The sequence below is a fragment of the Athene cunicularia genome (genome assembly GCF_003259725.1).
Source record: "Athene cunicularia isolate RWA chromosome Z unlocalized genomic scaffold, athCun1 chrZ_part3, whole genome shotgun sequence".
NCBI lineage: Eukaryota > Metazoa > Chordata > Aves > Strigiformes > Strigidae > Athene > Athene cunicularia.
Genome location: NW_020799144.1, coordinates 14,217,174 through 14,234,198, shown reverse-complemented (window position 1 = coordinate 14,234,198; position 17,025 = coordinate 14,217,174). Strand labels below are relative to the sequence as shown.

Genomic DNA, 17,025 nt, shown 5'->3' with positions numbered 1-17,025 from the left:
TCAGAAATGAACTGTTGTTCATGAGTATTGTTATATTACTTTGTGTCTATTTAAACAGCTCCTGAGCATTATTCCATAAGTCCAGAAGAGACAGAAAGTCATAAAACTAGTCCCAAAGTTTTCAGAGGATTTAGTGCAATGCTGAAGTGCTCAGCTACCCTGCCAACCTGATTCCTAAAGCTACCGCAAGAAAAAAAGATGAGCTGCATGCCTGGTTAAGAGCACAGCAGGCTCCAGCTGGCCCTGGAAGGATTTGCTTGTCTGGTGACTGCTGTCAGTGTGAAGACAGGAACAAAATTTGGGTCTCACTACCTTGTGCCGGGGCTGAAAGCAACCAAGATGTGGCTTGAGAATCAGGAAACCATAATAAGCTTCATGAAAGTATGGCACCAATGGGAAAATTTTGCACGGCAGCAAATCTGGAGCTATAGGTACATATGCAAAGTTAATACTGGTTGCTATTTTCAACCTATTTGATTTTTGATTTCCTGACACCAGCCTAACTAGTGGCGGACAAACCTTTTCCCCGATTGTGGGACTTCACAATTTCTGTTTCTACCTGTGCACTCGGTGCCCCTGAGTCACTGTTGTGGATGCCAACCTTGATCTTATCACGAGCCTACATGTTATTACACTCTTATTAAAAACTCATTGGTCATTCAAGAAAAAAGCAGGGAAGGTTTACCTTATCTATTATATGCATCACAGCAGTAAGCTGCTCTTCTGTAGTTTCTGTAGCCACTTTGACATTTAGATTCTGGAGGACTCTGTGTAAAATGGTGTCATCAAGAGGCTGATGCAGTTGATCAATTAGCCCCCAAACTGGCAAGGAGTCCAAATCTGAGACAATGGTGACATTAGCAATACCATACACGTCGTCCACCCTGGCACCGCCTGTGGGGTTAGAAATTACAACCTGGAAACGTTTAGGAAACGGGTTTAAAGATCCTGTCTTTGGAGTCAGGGTCACATCCAGAAACGTGTTTCTCTGCCCAGGTTCAAAAGTCAATAAACCTTCAGATCTGGCAAAATCTTGTCCTGCCACAGCTGGAGATATGAAGGTTCGACCAATAGGTTCAGGTTTTTGTAGCTCCTTAAAACAAAACAGAAGAGTTTCAGGTAACATTATGAAAGATGCAATTGTTCAAAAGCAGCTGCTGTAGAACATATTTCATATGGATAAAATTCAAATGTGAAAAAAGTAAGTCCTCTTTCAAAATGCAGTTAACAATGATATAACAATTGCATTGAATGAAATATCTCCCTGAAATAGCAATCTGTCACTAGGTGACAGCCTAGGGGTAGAATTATATATTATCAATAGTAAACAGGATCCCTCTTTTCCAGAACAAAATTCAAAAAGCTCTTCTGGGTGAATAGATATTACAGAAATGTTAGCACATCCGTAAGGTGAATTCCAGAGGGGTTGATGTAAGTTTATGTCTGCAGCGCGAAGTCCCTCAGTTCAGGCATTACAGATATGTAAATACTAAACAAAAGTAAAGCAAAGGTTTTGGAAATCTGTGCCCAAACTTATATCAATTAATGATATTTTCAGTCCCAGTATAAATACTCAAAAGAATAACAATCCATTTAGGTCCAAAGGCAAAGCAAACACTATAGAATACACATGCAAAGCAGAGAGATGAACTTATCTAGGAATGCTATATGGCCTCATTTCCCTGTGAAGTAGCACTATTTTTACCTTCCATGAGGTTTGCAGATAACTGTTTCGCTCTTCACATTCTTGCTCTTTTTGTCAGTTGTCATAACCTTGATATTACATCTGGTAATGTAATAAACTTTCCTTAAGTGGAAACTAACATTCTGGGCTATTATTCAAATGTATGACTTAATAGTATCTATTAAGTACAGATTGTATACTGACTATTAAGTAAAGGTCTTCTGTGAAAACAAGGATGTTTATTTGTGAAATACTAGACCCCTTTCAAAAATATTTAGCTTTAATTAGTAGAGTTTACTTATGGAATAAATCAGAATTTTTTTTGAGCTCATAGGAGAACATGGCAAATCAATGCAGTGTGTATCTGTTGAAAATTGCTCTAGAACATGACCACATCTGTGCAAATTCCAGTGAGAAGTTTCCTTTTGCTTATCCCTTCCAGCTGAGAATTAGGAAGCAGGGAAATAAGTGGTCGTAAAAGCACTAGTGACCAGAACAATGTTTAAGAAGCCTTTGTAGGAGTGAGATAAACATCTGTTTCCAGTTAGCACCTCATGCTTCCTGTCTGCCAAGACCTCTTATTTTACAGGTACCAAAGTACAGTACCAATACTTTGGTAACTTGGCCATGCATCCTCAATACCTAAAAATATCCAAAGAAGGGTTGTTATATGAAAAAGGATAAGGAACTGTCCCCTATATTTTAGCCTAAATATATGCTGGACAGTATAAATTTCTTCTCCACTTCACAGATAAATTATAATGAAGTCTTGTCTGGAAAGAGTGTGAAAATTTGATACCACACAATCTAAAACACTGGCCAGCTACTGTATAGTAAACACATGGAAACACCATGTAAACCTGTGCAGTTAAGATAGAGAAGCATGAAATATAACAACAGAACGCAAAACCTTTTATTACAAAGACTGAGTACTCTGGTCACACAATGCTTTGTTTTAATAACCCTTCCCTAAATCATATTTTTAGGCATAAAATCCCTCATATTCAATGCAGATCAGGCCAAGCACTATTCCAAAGTGATGGCAAACTTGGAGGAATCCCTCTTGCAGTCTGTGCCCTGATGTTGGATTCACAACGATATGGAAGTGGAAGGAATCATGTTTTTGCAGCTGTGTTATTTCTACTAAAGGGGAATCTTCATCATCTGTCAACAATAAGGAGGTACTCATCTACAGATAAAAGGGTCAACACTCTTTGTTAGAAGAGTCTGGTCTAACAGTTGTAAACAGAACAAAAATGAATGAGGATGATAAAATTTACTTTATGACATGAGAGTTCTGATTGGAAGAACAATTTTCAAGTTTAGTACTTTAGGAACATGGAATAAAATTTGATGACAGTTCTCCCTCTTTTCCTAAGTGTGGTCTGTGTATGAATAAATCTGTGACCTAACACAGCAGGTGTGTTGGTACCTGAACCTTGTAGTCATACTCATGATGATAAAAATTTAATTTCTGAGAAAGAAGCCACAAAAATTGGAGCCTCATAAGAACCTTAGACAAAGAAAGTAATTTATTTAATGCCTGAATGACTGTAGTCTTTGAGGCTACTGGAAGGTACCATGAACAAAATCACTCTTGACAATGCAGTGAGAACAAGGTCTTTTTACTAACGGGAAACCAAAGAAACCAGACCACATAGGCCCAGTAAACATTTGACTGTTTCCTGTAAAAATTCTAATTAGTCACACTTACTTTATAGAATGAACAATGATTTAAGGATAAAATTAATAATGAAAAATGTTAGAACATAAAAAAAAAAAAGTCTTACTTGCATGCTGTAGCTAACTGTTGTGGTTACTGATGTACTAGAATCTCTAAGCACTTGCAGACTGATTAAAGTTGTCTTCTTATGAGCCACAGCAAAACGAGATCCCACCGCAAAATATACTAAACCATGAGGAGCATCACTTTCAAGGACTGTTATAAAAGCAAATCTGGCACTGCTGTTCAATGCAGCTCCTGCGCTTACAGCATACAGCTCAACAAAAAAATAAGTTTCAAATTCAGGTACCTGTAAATAAAGAGATGATTTTCATATCACTATACGTCCTACTATTACCTTCAGCTTAAAAAAAAAAAGTATTATTTCATACGCATAATAGATTACTTGTAATAACACTTAACCATAGGCATGCTTCCTGAAACATGCAATAAGTACAATGAAATATATCCCAAAAATAATATTGCGACAGGCACTACTCTGTCATGTAAATAATGAAATGTTGGATTTTCACATAGAACTTTTTGCAATGAATATCTATCTATACACTACATTATTGTGGCTGTAAATTTGCCATAATATATGACAGCAGATTCTCCAAGAGCTCCATATTTCAGATTATGGATTTACATCGATGTACATCTTGTGAAGAATTTGCTCCCTCATTTTCTTTTGCCTTACAAAAAGGCATGTACAGTCCTACTCACCTGTGGAAAAACTGCACGGAAGTCTAAGTATGCAGTTTTGAAACTGCAATTAATTAACTTCACTATATTTGAGTACTGAACTCAGGTAAAGTTCTGAAAAACTTTTTACATACAGCCTTAGTGTTTCAACACTAACAAGTTTATGCATGTTTTACCACCATATCTCAGCAGACTTGAACAATTAACTGAGTTTATTGAAAATCACAAAGTTTAGAGATACGATCTGATAGACTTTCGTGAGGTTTAAGATCTAGATAAATCTGTCAATCTGGAAATACAGGATATTTAATTTCAGTGTTCATATGTCAAAGAATTAGCCTAGCCGATTCTGCATTCTTAGAGCTTGTTCACTGAAAATAAGGTAGCAATACTAAATTACAGTATGGCATTCTGCCTCATCTTTGATTTTGTACCTACAATACAAACATAATATGTTTAGAAATAGACATCTGATTACTAAGATTCCAGAAATTATTGAAAATACGTTATATGTACCTATTACATGCACTCCTGAAGCAGCAAGATTGCAAAAAATAGTTCTTTAAAAAAAAAAAAAAAAAAAAAAATCATTGGAGACAAGTTTTTTATTAGCAAACATAGCTTTTTGTTTCAGCTCGGGATTTTTGGAAATCCTACTTTAATTTGAGGAACGCAGGATTCAGCTCTTGACTAGCAAAGTCAGTACAGCTGACTAGGTAAACACTTTCAAAAGCTGGAATATGTGATACCATATGCCATAAAATATGTAAAATATTTATTGAATGTATTTACTACTTCATCGTTTTGTAATGTATTCGTTACTAATTTATAAGCTATCTTATGGAAGAAGAACTGGAAGAAGAATTAGTGCATATTTTCAGGGTTAAATAGCATGTATTTTTAATTGACTTCTTAAGTAATTCTTTAAATGGAATGATCTTGACTAATTGATGACGGGCACGAATTTATGTGAATGCCATAGGGAACTTTAGCTTTCCATTAGCACCTGTTAAAGTGGCACACGCTTTGCTTCCCATGGCACAACTGCATGTCTCTGCAGCTGCTGTCATTAGATAATGATGTCACTCCCTTGGACTAAACAGGTTCAAGATCCCACTTTACTCAGCAAGGCAGCCTGTGATCCACTCATGTATATATTTTATTCGTTAGCTCTGTAATGTAAAAGTGACATCTGAAGATGAAGAAGGAAAATGGCCCTCTTACTGAATTAAGAGAATGCACCCTATACCCTAGTGGGAAACCACTATTTCCACACATCCTACATCTTGCATTAATTTCAAGAATATAGTCAGAAAAAACATAGAAAACTCGTCCTTTTTTCATACCCCAGACCTCAGCGTTAGCACTAGCCTGGCTGTTAGGATAATTTCTTATAAAGTTTCAAACTCTCCACTCTGAAAGAACAGCGCACACTTATCCCTCCTTTCTTAAGGGACTGCTCTAACCACTAGGTGTTCACACAAAAATATTTTTTTCCTTCTCTGTGCTGTGCTTTGTGTTAATCCAATGACGTCTGCATTTTTGAGTGCCAGCTGGGCTTCTCAGGGCTCTTAGGCTTAGGCAGACCCAACTGACAAATGCCAAATGGCTTTAGTGGATGTCGGCTGCTAAACTGAACTTTGCTACTCACAAGCTGGATGTGCACAGTGACAGATTTTTAGACACTCAGAGATTCTTATGCTGCTCTACGACTGAATTGAGTTTTCACAGATCATTGTGCTAGATTTAGGCATCTAAAATTATGCACAGGTTGCAAAAAAAAAAAAAAAAAAAAAAAAGTTAAGTGAGATGTTACTACTTACAGGATACGCTTTCCACAAACCACCCTAAGAAGTGCTTTGATAGATGAAAAATTCACTGTGTGAAGGATAACAGTCCAGTATATGAATATCAATCTCTCTGAAATAACTCTGTTCTATTTCTCTTATTGTTCTACAAAAATCTGAGATTTGCAATTTACTCATCAAACTAAATACTAATCTCCTTTGCAAGTTTTTGTCGGTCACAATGGGGGTAGTGCAAGCCTCTAAATAAACATGCATTTGCAGAGGAACTCAGCAGATGTTAAGTTACCACGTTCAAACTGCACATCAGTTCCTCTGAATCAGAGAGGGTTTTTCATCTTGATAAATTGCAATTCAATGTTATAGAGCTGTACATAACCGAGCAGTAATTCCTTACGTTATCAGGTTTTATTTCAATGGAGATGTTGCAGACAGTTTGACCTGCCATGCAGGTAGTGGCTCCCAGCACTGATACAAGCTCATTCTCCAGGTTCATGCCATCCTTCAGAAGGACAACAGCTGTTTTATTAAAGGTCACACGCCAAAAGATCTTCACATCTTCAAAAGCCCTATAAGCGAACCAAGAGCATACATGTACTGAAGGTGAGCACTATTGTTTTAGAAAACATTAACCACAGAGATAACATTATTTTTATGTTATTATTCAAAACTTATCACTAGGGAACAAACTACTTTAAGATTAAAATTTCGCTCTTTTTATTTCAATTCCTTCCTCTGAAATCAGTTTAGTTTACCAAAAAATAATACAGGAAGAAAATAAAGCAATTACAGGCACCCAGGTTCTTCTCAATATTTGTTTCAGAAAACATGATATTAACTGCATAAAAGACACTGGTCCTTGGAAGACACGGATGTGGCAGAGTACCTTGCTTAATACTATAGTAATCATTTCCCTGGAAAGCCAGGCAGAATTTGTCCTCCCTATAAGTTTAAGGAACTTATAATACTTCCGCATATTTGTTTAAAGTACACATAAATGGGCCACAGATAATTAGAAAAAACGTAGTATCTGTGTGAGTAAAGACATAAGCATAGTCCTGACACTTAGGTAACTTCCTTATTGCTCATTTTAGTATGCATACCTACTTGTATCACACAGGGAGATGAGAATTTGAGTTACACTTTTAGCAGTCTTTTAGCAGTACTTTACCTTAAGCAAAACTTTCACGCTGCCTTACGGTATAAGTTGGAAAATACCTTTTTTTTTTTTTTCCATTTCTGCTTTATCACAGTACAGTGACAGACCTAATCACATTCACAACCTAAAAGCTCGTTTGCCAAATTCTGGGAAGTTATTAAAGGAGCTGAAAGGCAAAGATTTATTATAAAAATCTCTATGATAACCTCTTCCACTAACAGCAGCTTCTGTGATTCAACACAGCACACTACAGCGTGTGGGAAGAGCACTTGAATCAGCTGTTGCCTGCACCTGTTTGGTTGCCTCGCGACAATGAGCAGCACTTCTCTGTTTTCTGAGTCTTCATCAAGTACAAGACCGCTTTGTACTTCTGGAATGAATCCCAAAATGCCATTCTGGAGATCACTTCCTATATAGGAAACAGCCCGTGAAGGTAATTATCAACAAAAGTTAAACTGAGACTAAATTATAATTTTAGTATGGATAACTGCTAAAAAAAATAAAGACTAGGTATCAAAAGCATGATGCAAATTACCACTTAGGCACACTCCAGGAATATTTATTTTAATATTTTTATTCCTAATTTACACTCCCTACTTCACTAGAAATTCAAATGTTGGAATTTCTAAATTTAATTTTAACCAGTAGAATAAGTATTTTTGAAAGTAAATTCCTCACGAGAGTCCTGGCACCATCTACACACAGAAGCTTGTATTTTCAGCAGCAGTCGGCAAACTGGCTGAATTCTGTGTCCCCTGACTTCAAGAGACTGGGTGTTACAGTAGTCTAGAACAACGTCCGCAGCCTTGCTTGTAATGCCCTTATGTGATATCACTTCAGCTGTATTACTTTATGTTTACCAGAACCCTTGAGATATATTCTTCCTAAACAGAAATGGCCCCCAGCGTGTCCCCAGATGGACAGCATTGCCACAGCAGGTTATGGGATAAAGATGGACCTCCAAGGACACAACTGCAGCTTTCTTATTCATCCCAGTAATAACGTTGATGAACCCATTTATTTTCCCGGATTGTTACATCAGCTTTTCTCCTGCATCTTTAATCAATGTGTGGAACTAGGGAGCTGCAAAATACCGCTTTGTTCTCATGGGTATGTAAATAATTTCAGCAAAACAGCGGTGGAGGAAAAGAGAACAGGGTTAATGAGGGGAAACTGATGTCTTCACAGTGTCCCATTAAATTTTGCTTCTAAAGGATTTCTCCTTCTCATTACAGGTAATGATGGCTTTACTCTGCAATTGAAAAGGCAATCTACTTCCAACCCAGTGCTTATTAAATGTCAATATATATACTGAAAATTAACAGTAACTGCTCATTTGCATATGTGCATGCACAAATATTTAACCTGCGGTATCTTCTTATACAGTTAAATGCAGATACATGCTTTGACCTTTCTCCTCAGTGCAAGTTGTCTCCCGATGTTACTTTACACACTCATTGTACTCAGGGTGTAACTCTAGAGCACGTTAATACATTTCTGTGGGATTCAATACAAGTTCAAATTCCAACCTGTGCACATATTTCTTCAGTTACCTGCCTGGTGAATTCGAGAGATGTTACACATGAAGGAATGCGGGTTTTATATGGTCAGCTCTTGCACACGTGATTTTGGTTGCTGCATACACTCATACAACAGTTTAATCCTGGTCCTCAATATCTACCTTGTTTTGTTAAGACTATGTCAATACACAAAACTTACAATAAATGTTGGACCTTACGTAGAATTTTGTTGATTAGCCCGAACTGTTCCAATTCCCACTTACTTCTAAAACTTATTGTGGTTAAACATGGTTTATATTCAATTGATAAGTCTGACAGATATCTGAAACCTAGGGGAAATGGGAGCTCTGACATAATTTTCTCACAGTAGCATGCAGTGTCTGAAAGAAAAATTCTTCCCTCATGTCTGTGTAAGACCATTCCTATCCTCCACCTGCAGAGGATGACCACCCTGCAGATATCAACTGCATAGTATCAGAGAACAAAAACAGAAGCTGTTTCGTACACTTTTCACAAACCCTACACAATGTAAAAGTGACAAAATAGCAAAGAAAAAGAAAAAAGCCTGAGATGCTATCACATCTGCAAGAAAAACACTCAAGCTTAGCCTTTTAAGCTTCATGAAGTAAAGCAGGACAAGAACACAGATAAACAGCACCGATAAATGTATTTTGAGCTATGTTGCTAAGGGATGCATGGTGGGCTTGGTGCATTAGGTGCTTACTCTGATGTGGAAAACTCGAGATTGGGGAATAGAATACCCTGCTTGTTACCAAATAGAATTCTAATATTTACATGAAAATTGCTATGAAAACATAAAGGTATTTACTGTTATTTAATTCTGATGTATTTACTAATTTTCTGGGGGAAGAAATATTACCTGCAATAATTACTGTTGCAAAAGCAGAAAATCCATATTCATCCTTTCCTTCCACAACCTGAGCTCCATGTTCAGGATTTGAGAGGAAAACGTAAAACAATTCCTGTCCTTCAGGCTCATCGTCATCAAAAATTTTTATGCACACCTGCTTTTCTCTTTCTCCATCCAGCAAAGTCAGAGAGACTGACTGTTCCTCAAAATCTTCTCCTTCTGTTGCCCATGTGATATTCAATTTTCCATAAACGTTTCCAAAAGGATATGAATCTAGTCCACTCTGTGCACTCACACCCCCAAAGGTTTTAACAGTTACTTCAATATCACCAGTGAAACCCTTGGTCCTTCTGACATGAAGTATCACTGTGTTGGGGGTACTGCTGTTGGCATCTTCTTCAACATAAACAAACTCTGGCCCCAAACTTAGTATTCCATGATGAATGTCATTATCCAGGATATTAACTGTTGCAACACTGAAAGCCGGATTCAGACGTGGGCTCCTGGCAGGATTCAGAGGTTGAACATCCAAAACTTCCACAGCAGTCAAATTTACAAAAAAAAATTCCTCCATTTCAGACACAGTGTCATCAACTATTGCTATTTCTATCACAGCGTTTGTCTGAAAATGTAAAAAAATAAGCTCTCCATTGTAGATGGGTATAAAGTCCTCTAGTGGTTTGGCACTTCCTGGAACGGTCTGATAAGTCAGTTTAGTGAGATTACTTTGAAAACCAAACAGTCTTTGGACATGCAGTGTGACTGCCTGAACATCTTCTTCAACTGAAACAGATCTTGAGTGAAAAGCAAATTGAAATATCCCCATTGGCTCAATTTCAGCTATTGTAAATCCTGATCTGAAACAGAAAAGATAGCGAAGTTGAGGGAGGAAATATGACGTTTGAAAGGTAAAACACCCGAGCAGAATAATTTCCAGTGAACAACCAAAGATGGCTGGAAGAAAGGGGATGAAAAAAAACATGTAAGAGTAGAGGGAAGAAGCAACCATACAGATGTAAAGAGGTTCTCTGAAAAAGGTTTTTGCAATGATTGGATTGAACAGCCCTCCACAGGATTAATGCACCCTGAGTCAGCACAGGATATGGAGTAAAGGGTAAATAAAATAAGGTCTTCCTGAGAAAATAGAGAGGGAAAGTATGATGTCTTTCTACTGTAGACACAATGCGGGGAGATATATTACAATGTTGACACCCCAATTAATACCAGTTTTAACCACTGAACAAACATCCTGTACCAAGTGAAAACTGTGGGGTGGGCAGATGCTAGCAGATCTACAGTTTTAGCCAGGAAGCCAGCGAAGGAAAGGGAGCTGTTTTAAAACTTACACTGGGGCTTTGAAATACTAACTGCCTCCTCACAATGTTGTTCATCGAAATTTCTTCCAGATCTGAGCCCTATTATCAATATCAGTTCAAGCTCTACTGTGTTCATATTAAATGTATGCGCTTCTCATTAGAAAATATTCACAGTCTAAGACTCTTTGTTAAACCTTGGTTCTTATCTCTGGAACTGACCCATTATTCAGTGCTGGTGGCTAACAAATGGCACTACAATTACAGTGAATAATTTTGGTTCAACAAACTAGACCCTTTCCACCACTAAGGGAGCTAAAACCTCTTCAAAGTAATTGTCAGCTTTACCTCCTGTGCCACCGCAGTCTTAAGTTTTCTAGGAAAAAGGTCATTCTCGTAGACCCAAGGTATTTGACTCACAGAGTAAACAGGTGCTCTGAGGACACCAGTCCACAGGACAGGCACGCCTAGGAGAAAGGGTCAGTCTCAGGAGTTTAGGCATCCAGTTCATTCCTTACTTCCTTCAGATTTCCCAGTGTAATTGTTATATGGTGAAGCCAATACCTTTCTCCATATGCAGTGTTACTCTACGTCCATCCTTTTCAGACCACTTTTAGCTATCAATAAGTAAGAAAGAATGAAAATAGTTTGAAGAAGAGATGTTTAGCTGAGATGGAAAACTACATTCAATGTAATGTTTCTGGTTTTAAGAATAAAAAGGAATTTTTGTAAAAATTAGGAATTTTCAGAGCATTTCTTGTTTCGTTTTACTTATTTTAAACAATGTTATCTAAGATCTTCTAAATAAATAATTTAAGGACACTAATGAAAACTGTTAGAGTCGCTGTCATCCTTCAGCCTCCTGGCTAGAACTGTTGATCTGGGTTCTTCATTCTCTTGACTGTCTCCATCATTCTAGACACACTCTGGGCATCTTGGAGCCCAGTAATATGAAATAGACTGGAACTGGAGAAAAGCCTCAGTTCTGATAAGGTAAGATCTGCAGCACTGACACTTGTTTCCACCTGAGATAAGGCATACATATTTATCAAATAGGCACTACAGCTCGTGAGCTACCTGTAATTTAACAGGGATTTGTATGCAGTTTGTGCCTGCACACAGGTCACAATTCTTATGGCATCTCTGAGACTCAAAAGTGTAAGTAATATCCTTACCTCAGGCGAGCCCCACCAGACACATTGCTGTGCACTGCTGCTAAAGTGATGGCAAATGACTCGTGTTTATTTAGGCTTGGAGTGGCTTGAAATGAAATTACTTTGCTTTGCTCACCAGAGGAAAATACAACATTACCTGAAGGAAAAGAGAGTGTGAGAGAGAGCACATTCAAAATCAATAAACAAGAATCCTCTTTTTACCTGTGAACCTGCTGATAAGGACTTTAACCACAACTCCACTACATTTAGGAAGAAGCAACATGCACAATAAGGGTCCTTCCTGTATAAAGCTGTGCTTCAGGGGCATAGCATTGTGCCTGCCTCCCAGACCTGTATCTGTGAAGCTTACTTCTTTTTTTGCTCATCAGGTAAACATAACCCTTACGGATAAAAATTAGACCAAACAATTTCATTCTAATGACTCCTCATTAATACAGGGAGCATTTAGAGGTACGAATGACTAATGCAACTTTCATAGCTGTTTCCTCAGAAAAGTACTTACCAAATGGAGGAGTAATATTGCCTGGCTGAGCAAAGCCCGTGATTAGGTCTGGTGGGTATCCTGAAATCCAGCTAACTGTTACAGAGCCATAAACTCCTTGTCTGGTTATGACAGCTTGGCCTGTCCCTGCTACGATGTCTGTAAGTCGTAAAGTCACAGATTCAAAGCCAACCTGTCGAAACGTAGTAGACTTTGTTACAGAAAAATTGAATAAAAATGGGCAACAACATATGTGAAAGCATATTATGTTCTGTAAACCAGGCATTTTACAATGATTATGCGTGCATACAGATGTATGTTTGTACATCTATATGCACGTCTGTATATTTATACATACTTCTTTCACAACTCTTTAACAATACTTCTAAATCTTAGATTTCTCAGAATTAGATCTCCGGGAAAAGGAACCAGTATGACTAACATTTCAGTACTGAAAACACTGAATACAGCGTTCTGTGTCTGTTTAAAAGAAAAACAAACCAACCTGCCCTTCACCGGCAATAGCTGTAGTTTTATATATATACACACAGATTTAAAATAAATTATTCATTGTGTATCCAGTGAAAAGTAAGCTGTTGCCACATGAAATTGTTCACAGAATTATTCTTGCTAGTATGATCTACTTTTCTTTTTCTCTGGGCAGCAAATGGTACTGAAAGGATAATTTGCACATTGTATAAGCAATGATAAATGGATATGGTAGTAAACAATGGTTATGGAAAGACCCTTTGAATTACAATTTAAAAGACAGACCAATTAAAAATCATTAAATAAAAACTTCAATAAAATTTAAGGGGTAGAAACCTCATCATGCTATTGTCTGCCTGACATACAAAAAGGGAACTGTAGCACATATACCATATCAGGACAGGCCAATTCTCTTTTCTCACTCTCATACAACGTAAAGCAATGGAAAATTTCCCACTCAGTGATTAGCCAAATATACTGTCAATTGCATTAAAATCCCGCATGACCTTCATTCCTTTTTCCACGTAATAACCACACACATGCCGCTCTATACTTTGGGGCTGCTATACCTAAAGGAATGACATCATCCAGAATTAGTTATTCTCCTTTAAATGTCAGAACTTCCATTTCATGTAAACAGAAGTATAAATTAACCGTAATGTTTGGACTATGTATATTTTACAGACGAAGAAACATTTTCAAACTGTATTAACAGATATCTATAAGAATTTGTACCACAGAAAATATAATATGCAGTGCAAGTAATAACTGCAAAAGTCTTGTCAGTCATTAAATTGGTTGCAACGATGAAAACTTAGGGAGTCAGTTGAATCCTTCCAGCAGCTATCTTTGTAATGACGTGTACCTTCCTTCCCTGGTAGGAGCCACTCTACTGACCTGTGAATTGGCAGCTTCCTCAGGAATAAGCAGAACAGCTGACTTTGCTTTTCCTAATATTTTAGGCACATCCTTGGCACTTCCAGTAACCAGGCTTACATTAATCAGTTCCAGAGTAAAATTCAAGCCCAGTAAAATAAATGCCTTTGAGAGAGAGAATTTAATTAAAAAGGTAGAAATTTAATTCCCCTAAAAACATGATTTCCACCAGTTCAAACAATTAAGTAGCAGGACAGTCTGCAGATTTTGTTCTACTTCCATACAAAACTCAGTGTTTTCAAGTCAAGTGTTTTGCAGATTATGTTTCTCAAAAGAAATACAGCTAAAACACCAGCATTTTGAATGTGATTTACCAGCAGTTTGTTGGAATGTGTGGCAACTACTGCCATTCTAATAAATTGTATCTATCACAACTTGATTTTGATCCTTAGGATTAAAAAGATGCAAGATGGATATAAAAGGATGTAAGTGTGGATGTAATACTGTGACAATAATAAGAAAGAACTGCAAGTCAATTTATCTGCTGCTTCATGAGTCAGGAATGACAGAACACTATTTACAATCCAAAAGAGAAACTGGAGGAAATATTTGCATACATATAATAATAAAATATTGAACTGATAGTAATGCAAAGCAATGATGGAAGGAAACACTGAATATTTGAATACATGCATAGCAGTGATTTTGCAATTATTATTTGGAAATGTGATATTTGAACCCAGTTCTATTCAATAAATAGGAAATCCATAAAACTAAAACTCTTTTCTGCTTCTTTGCAGTGGATGCTATTGAGAGCTTAGTATCTTATTTATATTGTGATGAACACAAATGGAAACAATAGGTATCATAGGAGCTAAAAGGATAATACGGACCTGGTTGCTTATTGGCACTCTTTTCACTCCAAAGCTGGCACCATCTTTTATGGTGAGGTATCCCACCTCATTCTCAGGTTCAATTAGCACTTCTTCATGATGAGACATGATATGGTACTCCACAACCACTTCTCCAAATGCCCCAGCATGCCGAGTCACATTAATCTGAACATACCGATCCAGGTTCCTCTCTATGAACACTGACTGCTGATCAGAGTACAGGGCAAACACTCCGTAAGGATCATCATTTGCAAACACGTTGATCTTTGAAATTCTTTTCTCTTCATCTAAATCTGCTCCACCTTCTACTGAAACCAGCTGCACCACATAGCTTTCATCCAGTTCTGGAACATCATCAGGTAACAGGTAGATGGTTATCTCAGCCGTGCTCTGCTGGTCAGCAATGACAACAGACCCCTCTGTCATAAGAAAGTCACCTGTGATGTCAGATTCACTGTGTATTTCCCAGTAAACCTGAAATGAGTTTAGAAAATGCGGAGAACGAAAGCAAAATTACCCACAGAGTCAGAAACTTCCATACTCAGGATTCAGTATAGGTAGGATATCAAACAGATTGGTTTTAAATGGGCAAAATAAAAACTGGTTTTAGGTATGTATAGAGAGAAGCACACACCCCTAACAAAAGTGTGTTCCTCTAACAGCACTGTCAATATAAGGATCTCCTTTGTATATATTTGGAAGATTTATGTAAAACTATATGAAATCTCTGAGCAATTTTTTGGAAATTATTTCTGTTTTTACACCAAGATATCCTTGAATGTTTTCCCCGTTTCTAAGATTCTTCACATCAGAAAGGGGTGGAGAGTTCTCATTAAACACAGCAGATGATTTTATTAATTGATTAAAAAAAAAACCCAAAAAAACAAGGACCTGTTAAAATTCTGACTTCTAAACAACTTTAGGAAAATCAGTGTGAGTGATTGTTCAGAAAAGTCTGATTCTTACCTTTAAATACATCTGGAAAAAAGTAAATTGTGATCATCTCAAAGAAAGCTCACTATGAAAGTATGGTGTCTTTTGTCCTCCCATCAAAAGCACATGGTGAGAGGGAGAGAGAAAGTGAAAGAAGCACTGCAGTACTATTTTTCTTTTAATTTTTTTTTTTCCTGACCAGGGAAGACTGAATCTGACTCTCCAAACCACAAGTATGAGGGCTGAGCCCTTGCTAAATTCAGTCTAAAAGGCAACATTTCAAAAATTAATTTGACAAAGAAGCAATTGAAAGGCACAGAATAAGATATTCCACCATACATTGACCCTGAGGATGATTTCAGATCATACTGTTTATTAGGAAAAGAGTGAGAATACCGTTATGTTTCCCAGAGTGCCTTGAACTCGTCTGACAAACAGTGTAATACTTTGCGGCCCTTCCACTGGTGAGGGTTCTGTATAGTTTTTCTCAGTTAATGATTCAGGAGCAAACTGTACAATTCCATTGGGATCACCAAACTTCTGTATCTGTAAAAAAGTAAACAAACAAAAATCAGAAATGTAGAGTGAGTTGCATTCTTGTTCAAACCACCGAGATTTTCATTGCTAGATGCTAAAGGGCAGGTATCTATTAGTTCTTCCTACTGAGTTTTCTCCTCTTAAGAAGATTCAAGAGTACATTAGTAGTTAGAGACTCAGAGAATGAAAAAAAAATCTAACAGCAGACAGGGCCACCGAGTTATGAGAAGGGAGTGATATCGAGCCCATGTGCACACAGACAAACACGCGAATGCACATGTGAAATACGAAATCTATGGGTGTCTTGCTCTTTTGTGACATCCTACAGTGATAAAGAAGTTTAAGCAGGATCTAAACTGGAGTCAAGATGATACTAAAAGACAGCAGAGAAAATACGAGTGTCCCCTTTTCTGTTTTCAGTCCCCCTGTCCATGGAAGTAAAGGACAGAGTTTTATTTCAAATGCTGTATCTGAATATTTTTATGTGAAAGCAGGAAGCACCTTGGGGTAGTGTACAGAAACTCTTCTAACATTATCAGTTTGGAAACTCAGCCCTCGGGGCTAGAGCTCCCCCACATCCACCTGCGTGAATCGCTAGCTGCCACAAGAATTCACGGTGAACTGAAGCAACGTCAGTGCCTACTGAGAGTTTATTGGCATGCAGGGTGAAACAGTCCAGTCCAAGGAATAAACGTGGGGCCCTGAAGGAGAAACTGAGGACTCTGTGGAAAGAGGAGCTAATTCCATCCACACTCTACAGACCAGAAAAAAAAAAATCCTATTTCTAGGAAAGATTTTTTTTTTTTTGAGCGCTTCTTATAACAGCCTTATAAATGTTTCCTTAGTTGCAGTATCCCTACA

The 17,025-nt window shown here is 37.5% G+C and overlaps 1 protein-coding gene across 1 annotated transcript in view; it reads right to left on the bottom strand.

Annotated features, from left to right (window-relative positions):
• Positions 1 to 17,025, bottom strand: part of ADGRV1 (adhesion G protein-coupled receptor V1) — a 312,242-nt gene that overhangs the window by 168,802 nt on the left and 126,415 nt on the right. The window contains exons 73-82 of the mRNA XM_026866507.1: positions 16,024 to 16,173; positions 14,695 to 15,168; positions 13,823 to 13,966; positions 12,458 to 12,629; positions 11,956 to 12,091; positions 9,477 to 10,324; positions 7,368 to 7,485; positions 6,315 to 6,486; positions 3,475 to 3,717; positions 686 to 1,093 (exon numbers count right to left, since the gene is read on the bottom strand). Of these exons, the coding sequence (XP_026722308.1) occupies positions 686 to 1,093; positions 3,475 to 3,717; positions 6,315 to 6,486; positions 7,368 to 7,485; positions 9,477 to 10,324; positions 11,956 to 12,091; positions 12,458 to 12,629; positions 13,823 to 13,966; positions 14,695 to 15,168; positions 16,024 to 16,173 (2,865 nt within the window). The remainder of the gene's footprint in view (positions 1 to 685; positions 1,094 to 3,474; positions 3,718 to 6,314; positions 6,487 to 7,367; positions 7,486 to 9,476; positions 10,325 to 11,955; positions 12,092 to 12,457; positions 12,630 to 13,822; positions 13,967 to 14,694; positions 15,169 to 16,023; positions 16,174 to 17,025) is intronic.